The sequence below is a fragment of the Lepisosteus oculatus genome, chromosome 5 (assembly GCF_040954835.1).
Source record: "Lepisosteus oculatus isolate fLepOcu1 chromosome 5, fLepOcu1.hap2, whole genome shotgun sequence".
Classification (NCBI taxonomy): Eukaryota; Metazoa; Chordata; class Actinopteri; order Semionotiformes; family Lepisosteidae; genus Lepisosteus; species Lepisosteus oculatus.
In genome coordinates, this window is record NC_090700.1 from 2,254,743 (window position 1) to 2,272,106 (window position 17,364).

The window sequence follows — 17,364 nt, forward strand, 5'->3', positions numbered from 1 at the left end:
TCAGGCTGGCATGCTCAGATGTGTCTGTTAATAGTGCCTTTGGCCTGCTTGTGACGGTTATTGTTATGTGTCTTCCGGTAACTGTCATCATCTACTCCTATATCAGAATCCTGGCAGTGTGTCTGAGATCTACAAAGGAAGCTCGTGCTAAAGCTCTACAGACCTGTACCCCTCATTTACTGAGCTTCACAAACTACTGCATCGCCACATTTTTTGAAGTTCTTCAACACCGTGTTGATTTAACGAATGTGCCCTATATTTTGAGAGTTTTAGCATCTATAGATTGTGTTTTTTTCCCTCCTATTTTAAACCCCATTATCTATGGAGTTAAATTACAAGAGATAAGAAAAGCAACCATTAAAATTCTATTTAGAAGAAAAAACAATTCAGTTTCTGTGAGAAATAAAGAGAAAATCTTGAGTCTTTCAAATACTTAAAAATACAAAAATACAGTGGGGAAACTTTCACCCTTCAGATTTTTTACGTTTGTGCTAGAGAAATGTTTGAACAGTAAACCTTAGGCCTGTCTTACATACCTGTGTTGTGTCCATTTGATGTTAACTTTCTTAATAATTATTTTTATTCCTTGTCTACATATAACATCATCCTTTTATAATGATCCTAAAGTATTTTATAAACAGAGGGAACACACTACATCCAAAACTAAAGCACATCTCACTCCTACTAAATAACTATATTCTTATTGTGTTCTTGAAACCAAGACACTGGAAAAAACCTTGAATCTCTGAAAGGAGATATTCAAATTGCAATAATGCTGACTGGCAAAGGTTTTGTTACTGTAGGTGCTTATTGATTGGTAAGTACTAGGGCAGCCACAATGACAGTGATGCCTGCTTTTTACATTGTTGTGTTTCAATCAAAGATTCCAGCTTTCAGTACTGCACCACCTAAACTGGATATTGACTAAATAGGCTTTGGAATTATACTATTTACTTGCATTTATATAGCATTTTTTATCCCATGTTATCCCAGTGTTTTAAATATGGGAGGGAACCCATCCACTGACCCACCAGTGAAGTGCAGCATCTTGGTAATGCACAACAGCCTCATTACAAAGCTGATCAGGAGGGAAAGTAAGAAACTGCTCTTCCAGGTGAATTTTGGGGACACTTTTAAGGAGGCATATTGTACAAATCCAGAGTGGCATGACCAGGAACTTGGTTTAACACTCGGAATTTTTATGAACAGTGTCATTCTTTCATGTTTTATTGTGTATTTAATGTATGATTATTATTGTATAACAGGATGTTAAATAAAAATGAAAACAAATATTTTTTTACAAATTGTAGCAATGCATTTGTGTCAATCAACATGTATTTGTATGTACGTACAACTGCTCACATGGAGCTGGTTTCAATCCATGTTTGAAATCTAGATCTCTGTTTCCCATAATCTCCCGACAGTCTCTAATACCATAAAAGGTGGTATCCTAAACAGACCTTCAGGTCAGGGTTAGTCCACTCTCCTACCCAACAAGATCTTGTCAAAGGCAACATTAAGTATTTGGATTTCACATTAACCTTGTTGACTTATATTTTGATTGTCTTTGTAAATACAGTTCTTATAACAACAATTGCTAGAGAAAGATAACTCCATGAACCCATGTACATATTTATTTGTAATTTATCCCTGAATGCGGTATATGGTAGCACAGCATTTTATCCCAATATCTTAGCTAACCTTTTGTCAGAAACCCCCTCCATATCTAGAACTGGCTGCTTGACTCAGATATTTTTTATATGCACATATGGATAATTTGAATATTCAGTTTTTGGCCCTGATGGCGTACAGTACGATCGATATGTGTCTATACGTCATCCACTGAGGTATAATTACTGTACATTATGACCCCATCAGTAGTGACTCAGCTTATAGTGTTTGTATATACAGTATGTACCCCATTTTTATTATAGTAGCTCAGGTGGGCAGCTGCGTCAGCATGCGTAGGCTGTAAAGGAACGAGTAATTGGTTTATTCCAGGCTGAAAAGAGAAGAAAGAAAACACTACATTTCGGCCGTGGAGCCTTCTTCAGGTGTGAAGAAGCCTGAAGCCACACACCTGAACAAGGCTCCATGGCTGAAACGTAGTGTTTTCTTTCTTCTCTTTTCAGCCTGGAATAAACCTATTATTACTTGTCCATTTGTATCCTGTCGATACAAGAGAAGATCTTGTCTGCTCAGCACCCCTAACTCATTCCTCATGGAGACAAGGGTGACCCTCTCAGCCTTGTCTTCATGGGCAGGCCCATATATTTATATATATTTAGATGATATATAATATATATATATAAAATATATTAAATATTTTAGAAACACAATGAAATACAATGAAATGTGTGTCTTTCAATACAATCAGCCACTGTTTCCTCTCTTTTTTCTTCCCCAAGTGGACCTCAGCTCAGCTGCAGGCAGACTAACAGTGCTTTTCTCAGTATAAACCCTATTGCATGAATTAGCCATTAGAAGTGATATTTGAATAGAATTAAAAGGCAAGTGAATGGAAATACCACCAACAGTATAACTTTGAGAATATAAAAAAGATGATCTAATACAATTACCATGATGTGTCTCCACAAAGATCAAGGTTTTAAGGTACATTTACTGTGCTGTGCACACTTTACCATAGAATCACAATAGTTTAGTATACTATCCTGTCAATTCTAAAGCATGTTCACGATCAGTATACTGTATATATTAATATAACAGTCCAAAGACAAAGCCCACTTGAAACTGCAACATTTTTTTTTTAATTTTGAATGCCTGCACCTGAAATGGCTGGAATAAACTCCAATTAACACACATTCACATGGGAATCATTAGAATAGAACAAACTCATCAGTTCCGTAAGGGCAAGGATACAGCATAAAGCACAGAAGTCAGCGTATTCTCCATTACTACAGACCCTCCCTGAGCCACAGACAAAGAGAGTTCTGAGGTATGTAGTACAACAGTTGTTGAACAGTGTTGCATATGAAATAGTTATTAAATAATTTGATATGGTTATAGATAGCTTATGATTATCATTATTATATTTTTCATCAAAAAACTTAAAATGAAATGTTTAAGATAGCTAATCCTTAATTTTGTGTTTGAAACAAAGCACAATATAAAACACTGCAGTCATTTATATTATATCAGCAGGCTTCGTGTTACAAAATATTTAGAGGACTACAAGAGTAACCCAGGGGTTTTACATTTCTGTTCACTAGGGCATCACTGAGGATTTTGTTACATAATTAGTTAGTATCCCATGTTCATATCATATTTTATATTTCTCTATTACGGGGTCTTTTTCATCAAAGCTGCAAAAAATTCTCATAATCAGGAGAACAGCTCCTAAACTAAGAAAATGTTTATTGTCACAGTTCTAAAATATATTAGAATATATGAAATATTTACATTTTTTGGAATGTTTTAGCTTCAATCATTTAAATTAAATGATTACATTAAAATGATGTTGCTAATTAGAATTATCAGCTGTGATAAACACAGAAAATGTACAAGACTGATTTAGAGACATAGCTGCCTGTACTCAGAACAGGGCTGTGAAAGCACTCCGACAGAAGGAACTTCATCACCATAATGCGATTACCTGCATAACAACACTGAGAAGTCCTCTCTCACAACTTTGTCTTTGTCTGCTCCTTTGGCTTGCTTCTCAGAGATGATCATTGAAGAGATCATATCAAATGTATAATTCTTAGTGATTCATACAAGTTAAAATGAGTATTTGCTGTACAGTATGTTACAAAAAATCACTCTTATTAGTAAATAAAAGAGTAGCATTATTGTATGCCTCACACTCTAGCTATTAGAAACAAAAGTGTCTACATGCATATTAAAACTGTGACTTTTCTAACTCCTTCTCCTTTCACTACCTTGTTTCTGAGAGATAATAACATTTGACGGTGCTTTGTTAAATACAATACAGTATGCAATGCTTATCAAAGTATGCTCTTTGCTTAAAAATGATTTAAAATGTAAACACTCATAACTACACTACATTCGTGGTTTGTTTTTCAGAAAGCATGCTTTTAAATGGAAGAAAGAAATAGTTTTAGTGAAGGAATCCTCATATGGAATAAAAACTCTACAGTGAAGGTACTGGAACCTTTTATGATATTGTGTATGTTTTTTATAAGATAATTGCTTATAAAAATAATAATAAAACAACTCATAAATATTTAATCATTTGTTTCCAATGTGATTTCAGAAAATCAAGAAGACACCATGCAGAATTCAACCCCTGTGACAGTATTCCTTTTCACCGCTTATGAAGCCAAAGGCAATATTAAGTATTTGTATTTCACGTTAACCTTGTTGACTTATATTTTGATTGTCTTTGTAAATACAGTTCTCATAACAACAATTGCTAGAGAAAGAAAACTCCATGAACCCATGTATATATTTATTTGTAACTTGTCCCTGAATGGGGTGTATGGTAGCACAGCATTTTATCCTATTATCTTGGCTAACCTCTTGTCAGAAGCACCCTCCATATCCAGAACTGGCTGCTTGACTCAGATATTTTTCATACATACATGTGCATCATTTGAATATTCGATTTTGGCCCTGATGGCGTACGATCGATATGTGTCTATATGTCATCCATTGAGGTATAATTGCATTATGACCCCATCAGTAGTGACTCAGCTTATAGTGTTTGTATATATGTACCCCATTTTTATTATGTTGATACATCTTGTTCTAACGGTTCGGTTGCCTCTCTGTGGGTTTATAATAGAAAAAGTGTACTGTGATAACTGGTCAGTTGTCAGGCTGGCATGTTCAGATGTGTCTGTTAATAATATTTTTGGTCTCCTGGTCACGGGCCTTCTGATGGGTGTTCCAGTCGCTGTGATCTTCTACTCTTATGTCAGAATCCTGGCAGTGTGTCTGAGATCTACAAAGGAAGCTCGTGCTAAAGCTCTACAGACCTGTACCCCTCATTTGCTGAGCTTCACAAACTACAGCATTGCCACGTTTTTTGAAGTTCTTCAACATCGTTTTGAACTTAGTAATATACCCCATGTGGTTCGCATTATGATGTCAATAAATCCAGTTCTACTTCCTCCTCTTTTAAATCCTATCATCTATGGAGTTAAATTACAGGAGATAAGACAAAGGACCATGAAAATGTTCTATAGAAGAAAAACAAATTATATTGGAGAATCTATGGGAAATAAGCAGAAACCCATTTGTATTTCAAGTATGAAGTAAAAACAGTTTTGTAAAATTTTAAAAAAGAATTAAAGTCCATAACTCACTAGTTGGTTGTGGTGCAGTGATGACACCTTGGCTCTTCAGACTTCGTATACTGTATATTTAAAAATGAGCTGGGAAATCTGTTCTGTCCCTTTTGTCGTTCATTGTTCTATTTTGGTGGAACTAAATATTATATAATGTAATACCATCATTGTACAGGTATGAATAAAGTGCCTTTTTTATCTTCATATTTTTACAATTAATTTAGTTCAATGTCTTTTAGACTGTTTTCATTTAAATCTGTTGTTTCAAGCAGAATATCTTTGTAATGCTGTCTAGTTTATGTCTATCTTTTCCCATTCTAGTTTTCATAAACTTTCTTTCATGTTCTTGTCTTTTGGCCGTGACATCAAAGAATCCTTGCTGGCATGCGACTTCAAAACTATAGAAATCCATTTTAAATAACATCAATAAATGATCCCTAACATGAAGTTTGTTTACAATGTGTATTGTTTTTTTAATTAAATTTGCAGTTTCCGGGAAGCATGATAATTTAACGTGTATCATTATCCTGTTTCTTCTTTTGCAGTTCAATGACTGAGTAAAAACACATATACAGTATGCTGACTTCTTAATTAAGTATCCAGGGTGATATGTTTGGGTCAGTTGTTAACGGTGGGTTTTTAAGTGACTGCACATGCGAGAGTACAGACACTGCCACTTGAAAACAGTGTCTCCTGAACTGCACAAGGGACCCGGCGCGCTTCTGCCATCTTCTCCTGTGGACAATCTTATCTGGGACCGCAGGTCTTCCATTCAATGAGCTCTCATGCAATATCTCTGCTGGAATGCAACTGAATTAAGAGTAAAAATCCATTGAAATGGAAATGTGTCACAAATATTAAGATTTTTTCCACTAATCTTCCATTTCTAGACATCACCTTCTCCATTAACTACCCCCGACTCTGTAGTTACAAGTACTGAGACAAACATGAAGCGAAAGGTGAAGCTCAGATCATCACATTGGACTGTGGTGGCGAGTGCGTGGAAACTCTGACAGATACATCCTGGATGAGATGCCAGTCCACCTCTGGGCAGACACACAAGACACAAACATGGATATGCACACACTCATACCAGCACCAGACTTCCCAGAAACCAATTCACCCAACAGTATGTTTTTGGACTGTGGGTGGAATCTGAAGCCCCCAGAGGAAACCCACACGGAAATGGGGAGAACATACAAACTCCTTCCAGATAACACCCCAGATCCCGATTTGAACACAGCGACTCAGCACTGCAAGGCAACAATGCTAACCACTGCGGCAATGTGCCACTCACAATAGCATATGTCAAATACAGTAAATATAAGTTTAATCTTGAAGTATTCGAAATGAACTTTCTTATGTTGCAGAGGGACATGAGTTTAATTAAGAAAAATCAGTTTCATTGTCATTTTACGTTCAGTATTTGTCCCACACGGAGAAATGACATAAGGGCTGTGTAAATTATAACACAGTACGTATTGATTTGCCATGGTGTACCTGTGACATATAGTTTTACAAGGGAGCTGCATGCCAGGCTCCTGAGACTGCCTAATCTATACTATGGCAGATAACCCTTGTATCTCAAAGTATTACTCGAAACTGGAAAACTCCAGTTACCTTTCACACATGGGAGTTGTTACAGTAGAACAAATCCATCCATTCCCTACAGATGAGGATAGAGCATAAAACTCAGTGGAAAGTGGTATCTTCTTTAGAACAGACTCATCCTGGATCACTGCTCATGCTAAGAATTTTAAGGTATGTACTGAGAGCAGAAATCAGAGGTGATACTCTTGGTAAATTAGATTAAATATTCAATCAGGTATATAGTAATGTAAAGTCTATAATTATTATTTGTTGTATTTCACTTTTAAAACTTTACTTTTTCCTAACCAGTGCTTACCCCTTTAAAATAACTTGTAATGCTTAATTATGTTTGAAATAAAGTAGAATAATGGTATTTACAGGATATGTTCTGTTTTTTATATGTACTATATTTTTACATACTTCTTGTTGTAAGAGCCTAGGAATATAAAAATACCTGGAGTTTTAAATGTCTGTTCAACACAGCTCAAGGTCATCTCCAGGGAAATTCTTTCACTAATAATTAGTTATAACATTTTAACATTGTTTCCTTTTCCCATGTTAACAGCGCTACTCATTTAGACAGTGAATTGTCTTAATGAGAACAGATATAGGACATAAACTAAGAAGGTGTTCAGTTTTTATGTCACAGTGCAAGGAGATATTTTTTTCTTATTAAAAAAAAAGGGCAGAGTGGTGGCACTGTGGCTCAGGATCTGCGCCTGTGGCTGGAAGGTTGCTGGTTCAAATCCCACACCTGCCAGAGGAATCCTACTCCGTTGGGCCCCTGGGCAAGGCCCTTAACCCCAACTGCTCCAGGGGTGCTGTACAATGGCTGACCCTGTGCTCTGACCCCAAGCTTCTCTCCCTGTCTGTGTGTCTCATGGAGAGCAAGCTGGGGTATGCAAAAAGACAAATTCCTAATGCAAGAAATTGTATATGGCCAATAAAATGATCTTATCTATATTAAAATATATGTGAATCTGATGTATGTCAGCTATAAACGTTCTATTAAAGGCTGTTTCCTAACCAATCCTTTACTATTGTAAAGACTTGTAAAGGCTGAATTGTGTTTGAACTTAAGTGGAATAAGGAACACTGCAGGTATTTACAGGATATGTTCTGTGTACTTTTTACATTGTTTGCATTGTAATGGTCTAGGAGAACAATAAACACGAGGAGTTTTAAATCTCTGTTCAGCTCCAGGTTGTCACTGGGGAAATTCTCTCACCAATATTTAGTTTTGAAATTTAACATTGTGTTTATTGTTCCCATGTTAACAGTTCTTCTCCTTTAGACAGGGAATTCTCTTAATGAGGACAGAGCAGGACGTTATCTAAGAAGGTATTCAGTTTTGATGTCTCAGTGCAAGGAGATATTAAAATATACGGTATGTGAATTTGAAGTATGTCAGCTTTAAATGTCCTATTAAAACACATTACAATGACATTACTTTTTGTTAATTAGAAAGTGGTACAGTAGCAGCTGTGAAAAAGACATTTCTAAAATAATTCAGAGACACGGTGGCATGCACATAGATAAAATATATAAACATGTCAATGTTGGAAATACAGAAAAATACAGAACTAAAGCAGGTACAGTACTTTCTCTATAAAAGGTTTTCAGAAAGTATTGAAACCCAATGGAATTTTTTTTTACTGTTTTAGAAAGTTTTAAACTAGTATGTTTACTATGATTGTTAATATAACTTCTAATGTTGAAATGCTTAAAAGCAGTATATTGAGAAAACTTTCACAATTGGCTTTCTAGGTGACGTCAGAAAACCAAGAAGACACTTACTATGCAGAATTCAACCCCTGTGACAGTATTCCTTTTTAATTCTTATGAAGCTAAAGGCAACATTAAGTATTTGTACTTCTCGGTCACCCTACTGATATATCTTTTGATTGTCTTTGTAAACACAGTTCTTATAACAACAATTGCTAGAGAAAGAAAACTCCATGAACCCATGTACATATTTATTTGTAACTTGTCCCTGAATGGGCTGTATGGCAGCACAGCATTTTATCCCAATATCTTGGCTAACCTCTTGTCAGAAACACCCTCCATATCTAGAGCTGGGTGCATGATTCAGATATTTTGCACACATACATATGGAGCATTTGAGTATTCAATTTTGGCCTTGATGGCGTATGATCGATATGTGTCCATATGTCATCCATTGATGTATAACAGCATTATGACCCCATTAAAAGTGACTCAGCTTTTAGTGTCTGTATATATGTACCCAGCTTGTATTATGTTGATACATGTTGTTCTAACGGTTCAGTTGCCTCTCTGTGGGTTTATAATAGACAAAGTCTACTGTGATAATTGGTCAGTTGTCAGGCTGTCATGTTCAAATGTGTCTGTTAACAGTGCCTTTGGACTCTTTGTCACAGTTATTGTTATGTGTCTTCCATTCACTGTGATCATCTACTCATATGTCAGAATCCTGGCAGTGTGTCTGAAATCTACAAAGGAAGCTCGTGCTAAAGCTCTACGGACCTGCACCCCTCATTTACTGAGCTTCACAAACTACAGCTTAGCCTCGTTTTTTGAAATTCTTCAACATCGTTTTGACCTTGGTAATATGCCCCATTTAGTTCGCAGTATGATGTCAATAAACCCTTTTCTGCTGCCTCCACTTTTAAATCCTATCATCTACGGAGCTAAATTGCAGGAGATAAGAAGAAGGACCATAAAAATGTTCTTTGGAAGAAATACAAGTTCTGTTGGAGTACCTGCAAGTGTAAAGCAGTAAACCATGTGTCTTTCAAGTATGAAGTAAAAACACGTTCAGCAGAAACTTCAGTGAAAAATACTGTTCTGTAATTCACCAGTTTGTCATATTACAATGAAGACACCTTAGTTCTTCAGACCTCAGTATGTTGTTGTACAATTAGTTGGGGAAACCTCTTCTTATCTCTTATGTGATTGACTGTTCTCTTTTGCTGGAACTAAATAATTCAATACTATCAGTGTATTGTTTTGTTTCTCTTTGGATTTTCACAGTTCATCTATTCAGTAAGTTTAATGGCTTCTGTGCTATTTTTTGTTTTAATCCATTATTTTTTTTCAAACAGAATATCTTTGAATAGCTGTCCTCCATTCTTTAGTCTAGCCTATGTATCCTTACCAGTTCTAATTCTCATAAATTTTCTTTCCTGTTCTTATCTTCCTTCCACTGACATCTGACAAGATGTGTCTGATTCCTACATGTGACCTTTAGACAACAGAAATCAGTTCATTTATGCTAATGAATAAGGCCTACCCATGTGTAGCATTTTTTTCTTTAATGAAAATGCAGTTTTCTGGGGTGGTCTTTTTTAATATGCATATTATAATACTTGAAGAGTTTTGCTTCTTAAAAATAATAACCCCTTACATTTTATACAGCGATTTTCTGGACACTCCTCTCAAAGCATGTTATAGGTAATGGGGGCTCTTCTCCACCAGCAATGTGCAGCCCCACCTGGATGATGTGACAGCAGCCATAGTGTGCACATTACACTCAGCACACATCAGCTATCAGCGGGGAGGAGAACAGAGCGATGAAGCCAATTTATAGATGGGAATTATTAGGAGGCCATGATCAGCAAAGGCAAATGGGAAATTTGGCTAGGATGCCGGGATAACACCCAGGAATTTTTAGTCTCATCTCATCTAAACTATGTTTTTTTAGAGTATAGTGTCCCAGTCAAACTACACAGACCACAGTAGCAACCTTATTTTTTCCCTGGTCTCCCATCCAGGTATTGACCAGGCTCACACCTGCTTTGCTTCAGTGGGTTGCCAGTTGTGAGTTGCAGGGTGATATGGCTGCTGACTTCTTCTTGTGCAGTTCATCAGTAAAATTAAGTATGTTTCCACTTCTCAATTAGGTATCTGACTCAGGTAATATATTTTGCATCAGTTGTTAAAAGTGTTATTTTTACACATATGTAGCTTCACGGAATTTACAAATGTCACAATCATATATAATGTTTTATTTGCAGTTTTTGGGGTGTCCATCATAAACTTGGAAGAGGCTTTCTTTTAGTGCAGCTCATCAATAAATTGACTGGAAGCACATACTGTAGAGTATCTGTTCACTTCTCAATTAAGTATGGGGCACAGATGAACTAGATGACATAGTTTTCACAGGCTTGCTTTCCTTTTCTCATCACCCTGCCCTTCACTACACAAATCAGTTTCATACAACATACATATCAATAAACAATACCTATCATGTGCAGTAGTATATCCACATGTATACTGTTGTTTTTTCATGAAAAAAAAACAGGCTTTTTTAATGTGGCTATTAAAAAAAAGGCAGGGTGTTCATCAGTCCAGTGACCGAGTAGAAGCACATACTGTACAATATGTTTTACTTTTCAATGGGATGTAGTATAGGTATATGTTTTGCTTTATTTCACAATAGGATTATTTGTTCTATAACACAACCTCCTTAGCCTCTACATTTCCTGATCCCATAGTTCCTGAATTTAGGGAAAAACATAAATTGATCATTTATTTAATAGAAAGTTTCATTTTCCATTGCACTGAAAACATATTCTATATGATTAAATAATGATAATAAATTACATAAATTACAAGCTACACTTGATCAAAATTACTGATGTTATAACTGCTTGCGGAGAGATACACAATGACCCAGAAGTGTTTCAAAAATAAAACATGAATAAAATAGCTGAAAAACAATTCACATAGAATGAATGAGAAGCACACCAAAAAAAAAATATATATATTGATTGTAAATATTGCAGTGTTGTAATAAAAGTGTGGTTTATGTGCCTTAAAAAGAACTCCTGGAGCTAGTTGAATATTTGCAAGACTGCATAAAACCCGACATGGCTAGTCTTTAGGGTTTTCTTCAAGTCGTCTGTTTTCTACATTTATGTTCTATATTTCTAAGCTGTTTACTTAAAACAAATAACAAAACTTTTAGGGGAAAGGAATCGATACATTGTTCAATGTAAAATGGAGCTCCGAGGGTTCGCTCCACCAATTAAAAACACTGTCCCAAAACAATTTCACATTTTCCAGATAGGAACAGGCCTTAAAAGGAATATAGTGGTTTTGTCCAGGGGCACAATTCCAGGTATCACTTCTCAAAGTACCCTCCCTTGTCATTAATTTGCTATTATTCATTGCACTAGAATTCCAAGGGATTTTCTCAACTATTTCATGAGGACTCACTATTGCATTATGCAATGTTAACCTAATATCGTTTGACTAAAATTCTGTGCTATTAAATATGACTGCATATACTGCCAGATACTGTACGTACTGTAAATATGCCTATGGAAGCACATTGCTGCCAACAAGGAAAAGAAAAATCCTCTCCCTTATCTCATAATTACCAGATAAGGAATTATTATAGTAATTCTCACATACTTTATGTGATCATGCGATAGCACAATTGTCATATAATACCTATATCAAGTAGCAAGCAGCATGTGTAGGCTGCAAGTTAAAGGTTTATTCCATGCTGAAAAGAAAAAGAAAAAAAAAGAAAAAAAGAAACACAAGACCTCACAGCCAAAACATTGTTTATTTTCTTCTCTTTTCAGCATGGAATAAAGCTTTAACTTATCCCTTTAATACCTATATCAATACGTGTGGATTTACAGTTTTAAGCAGTCGAAGTGATTGCACGTACTGTATAACTGTTCATAACCGAACCATCATTGTTTTGATCTCTGAATCCCACAAACTGGTCCTCATGCTTGTAATGATTCTTTTCATATTTGCTAAAAAGTGCAAGACTTCATTATGACTAAACCCCAGTCGGAAGTAAATCTGTACAAATTCTGCAATGCTGGACATTGACACAATCATTATACCAAAAGTGCCAGCCAAGTTCGCGGTAGCTTCTACATGCATTCAGTGCACAACATAACAGGTTGTACATACCGTACACCGATGTAAGCATTGCTACTGTATCTCGTAATTATGAAATAAGGGGGAGATGTTTTGTTCTTGGTGGCAGCAATGCTTGTCCGTATATGCCAGCTGTTTGCCCAAATAATGAATTTTAGCTAAATCGTTTTAAATTAAATTTTCTGTTTCTACAGTGTTTGCTACACCATTCTTTCCAAAGGATGTGAAAGCGATTTCGACATAGGAGGGGACCTATCCACTTCTCCAGAACTGAGGTGCAGCATACACCTGGGCAACACACAGCAGCCATCAAACACCAACAGTCCCACTCCAAAGCAGATCAGGGGGAGGAATAAGAAATTGCTACAATAATTGAATTTAAGAAGACCAGACTATGCAAATCCATGGTATCATTATGAGCAATGAATCTGGAATTCAGTATAGTGTTTCCCCTAAAGGACAGAATCTCTCACAATATCTTTTACTGCATACAATATACTATATCAATGTTATATTAAGAACATGTCACTGAGTATCTTTCATTATTATATATTCTAATACAGTATGTCAAAAATCTTAATCTTAAATTATTTAAAATCAGCCTTTTATTTTACAGAGATACATGTGTGGTACTGTATGTTAGGGAAGATCTGTGTTTCAGTGCTCATTGGATCTTCAACAATTGTCTCATTGAGAGAAATTACATAAGGGCTTTGTATATTAAAACACAGCATGTATTTTCTATTTACAATGCCATGGTGTTCCTGTGACATATCATTTTACAAGGCTGTTGTATGCCAAGCCCCTGAGACTCCCAATGTACCCTAGAGCAGATTTTTCTTTGTTTCAAACTTCAGTTATCATATTCACACACGGGAGTTGTTAGAGAGAAAAAGCCTATCCATTCCCTACAGAGGAGGATAGAGTATAAAACTCAATAGAAAGTGGTATCTTCTTTAGCACAGACCCATCCTAAATCACTGCTCATGGTAAGAATTTAAAGGTATGTATGATTGCAGCAATCAACATTGATACTATTGAAAATCAGATTATATATTTAATAGGACAATATAGTAATGTAAAATCTAGAATTATTTTTAGTATATCATTATTAAAAAAAAATCAGATTAAACTCAGTGTTCCCAAACAAGTCCTTAATTATTTAACATAACAGTTAAATGCTTATTTGTGTTAGAAACAAAGAAGAATTTTTGACACTATACAGTAACTAATTACAGTAAATGTTTCGTGTAGTTTTAAATACTCCATGCTGATATGTACTAGGAGAATAATAAACACCAAGTGTTTTAATTCTCTGTTCAATTCAGCTTCAGGTCATCATTGGGTAAATTCTTTCACCAACAATGATTAGTAATGAAGGTTTTTTATTCTTCCATGTTAACAGTTCTTCTCCTTTAGACAGGAAATTCTCCTAATGAAGACAGAGCAATACAATCTAAGAAGGTACTGATTTTTTATCACAGTACTAGGAAATGTTAAAATATACTGAATACAGCTTTTAATTAAAATACATTCAAATCACATTAGTTTTTGCTAATTAGAAAGTGATACAGTAGCAGCAGTGAAAATGACACAGAATGATGTTGGTATTGAAGCACAGTAACACAGGAATGGGACCTTGGGCTCAATTCCAGATCTGATGTGCTGTCTGTGTTGAGTTTGTATGTCCTTCATGTGTTTGCATGTGTTTCCTCCTGGTGCTCCAGTTCCTCCCACTGTGCAAAAATACACAGGTAGGTTATTTGGCTTCTGGGAAAAAGGGCCCTTCATCTGATTGTGAAAATGGATGGATGGAGGTATTGAAATACTATGAAGACAACAGTTGTAGGGAGAACTGTGATTGAACAGAGATGATAGTATGTTAACAGTACTTTTGAAGATAACATCCAAAGTTAAAATGCCGTTAAACAATATATTCATATATATTTCACAATGTGTTTCTTAGGTGCTTTCCAGAACACTGAGAAGACACTTACTATGCAGAATTCAACCCCTGTGACAGTATTCCTTTTCACTGCTTATGAAGCTAAAGGAAACATTAAGTATTTGTATTTCACAGTTACCCTATTGACTTATTTTTGTATTGTATTTGTAAACACAGTTCTTATAACAACAATTGCTAGAGAAAGAAAACTCCATGAACCCATGTATATATTTATTTGTAACTTGTCCCTGAATGGGCTGTATGGCAGCACAGCATTTTATCCCAATATCTTGGCTAACCTCTTGTCAGAAACACCCTCCATATCTAGAGCTGGGTGCATGATTCAGATATTTTGCACACATACATATGGATCATTGAGTTTCAATTTTGGCCTTGATGGCGTATGATCGATATGTGTCCATATGTCATCCATTGATGTATAACAGCATTATGACCCCATTAAAAGTGACTCAGCTTTTAGTGTCTGTATATATGTACCCAGCTTGTATTATGTTGATACATGTTGTTCTAACGGTTCAGTTGCCTCTCTGTGGGTTTATAATAGACAAAGTCTACTGTGATAATTGGTCAGTTGTCAGGCTGTCATGTTCAAATGTGTCTGTTAACAGTGCCTTTGGACTCTTTGTCACAGTTATTGTTATGTGTCTTCCATTCACTGTGATCATCTACTCATATGTCAGAATCCTGGCAGTGTGTCTGAAATTTTCAAAGGAAGCTCGTGCTAAAGCTCTACGGACCTGCACCCCTCATTTACTGAGCTTCACAAACTACAGCTTAGCCTCGTTTTTTGAAATTCTTCAACATCGTTTTGACCTCGGTAATATGCCCCATTTGGTTCGCACTATGATGTCAATAAACCCTGTTCTGCTGCCTCCTCTTTTAAATCCTATCATTTATGGAATTAAATTGCAGGAGATAAGAAGAAGGACCATGAAAATCTTCTATGGAATAAAAACAAATTCTATTGGAGAATCTGAGGGCAAGAGCAGAAAAAACATTTTTGTTTCAAGAATGATGTAAAAACGCTTCAGAAGAAATTTCAGAAAAAAATCCATAACTGTCCAGTTGGTGCAGCTGAAACCTTGGTTCTTTAGATTTCTTATGATATCTTACACTGAATTTGGGAAATCTATTCTGGCACATTTTTGTAATTCATTGTATCCTTTTTCTGGAACTAAATATATTTTTCTATTCATATTTTCACAATTAATTTATTCATTTATTTAGTTTAAATGTTTCTAGGCTATTTTTATAAATCAGTTCTTGTTTTAAACACAATATCTTTGAAATTCTGTCTTCCATTCTCTAATCTAGTTTAGTAGTATTATTAACATTTTTTTCCATTCTAGTTTTCATAAACTGTCAATCTTGTTCTTGTCTTTTTTCCTGCCCCTGATATCTGTCAAGATGCATTAGAATTCTTGCCTACAAGTGACTTCAAGACAGAAATCAACATACAAATCAATAAATGATCCCTATTATGTTTTTTGTGCCCAAAGTGTTGTGTGTGTTTTTAAATGAAATTTGCAGTTTTTTTTTGGGGGGGGGCAGGATTTTTTAATATGCATATCATAAGAACTGAAGGGTCTTTCTTCTTGTGCAGTTCACCAGTATACTGTATGTCACTTCTCCACGAAGTATCTGACATGGATGATATATTATGGGTCAGGAGTAAAAAGAGGAATTTTTACACATACTGTATGTAGCTTCAGGACATTTACAAATGTCACAATCATGTTTTACAGTATATAGTACATGTTTTGGTTTCTTTCACTATTTAGTGAATTATTCGTTCTAAAAGAGCAAACAAGATTACATTTAAATCGTGAAGGTACTTCACAACTTTAAGGAACTTATGAAACACAATAATTTACAGTCTTGCGCACAGATTGAAAAATACACAATAAACAATGTATTGATGTAACCAAAACATGCATAACAGGCAACGGATTTAATAGAATATATATCAGTGATGTTATCTGCTGTGACCATGGAATGATTAATTATTCACTTAGGGATTACAAAGATTCAGAGTTAATAACTAATGTGATTAATGAAGTAATACTCAACAACCTGTTGGTCAAACCTCCTAGATGAGTTTAAAATTTGAGTTTGTAAAAAGCTGGGTGGGTTTGTCGGGGCAGACACAGGAGAGACAGAACTTTTCCTTGTGCTGGGCTCAGGTGGCTCTGCCACAGTACCTTCTTGCTGACTTTGGTCTTTAAAAACAGTCTGTACAGGTTGTCTTCTTGAGGGCTGGCAAGTTAGACAAAGGGGGGACTCAGTTTTTTCCAGCTATAGCTTTTGTTCAAAATACTTAGATATTCTGGATGTCCAATTGTCTAATTTCATTGATTGGGTGAAAATTTCAGTGGGTTTGTGAACGCAAGATTTCTTATGCTTCAGGAAGATTATCTTCAACAGAATTCTGTACTTTTCTAACACTCTCAAGCCTGAGGTCTTGGAGAAACCTCCGGACCTCGACTTCTTGCTTTCAGAGGTTTGAAAAAGTCAGTTTGTCAGTTCAGAGAGAGATTTGAAGTCAGTGGTTAACCGTCAAAGATGTACTGGGTTACAGGTTATATGGGGCAACATCACTAGCTGAGAGACCATCAGGTTTGGTTCTGATACTCTACCTACAGATCACCTATTGGT

General features: G+C 35.6%; 1 protein-coding gene and 1 pseudogene across 1 annotated transcript; both read left to right on the plus strand.

The window, feature by feature from the left end:
• The first annotated feature begins 8,943 nt into the window (after nucleotides 1–8,943).
• LOC107076682 (olfactory receptor 52N4-like) lies at nucleotides 8,944–9,621 on the plus strand. Its single transcript, XM_015341252.2, has one exon. It carries the CDS (start codon nucleotides 8,944–8,946, stop codon nucleotides 9,619–9,621), a length of 678 nt encoding a protein of 225 aa, XP_015196738.2.
• Nucleotides 9,622–14,331: 4,710 nt separating this feature from the next.
• LOC138239260 (olfactory receptor 52D1-like) lies at nucleotides 14,332–15,729 on the plus strand (annotated as a pseudogene).
• Nucleotides 15,730–17,364: the final 1,635 nt, after the last annotated feature.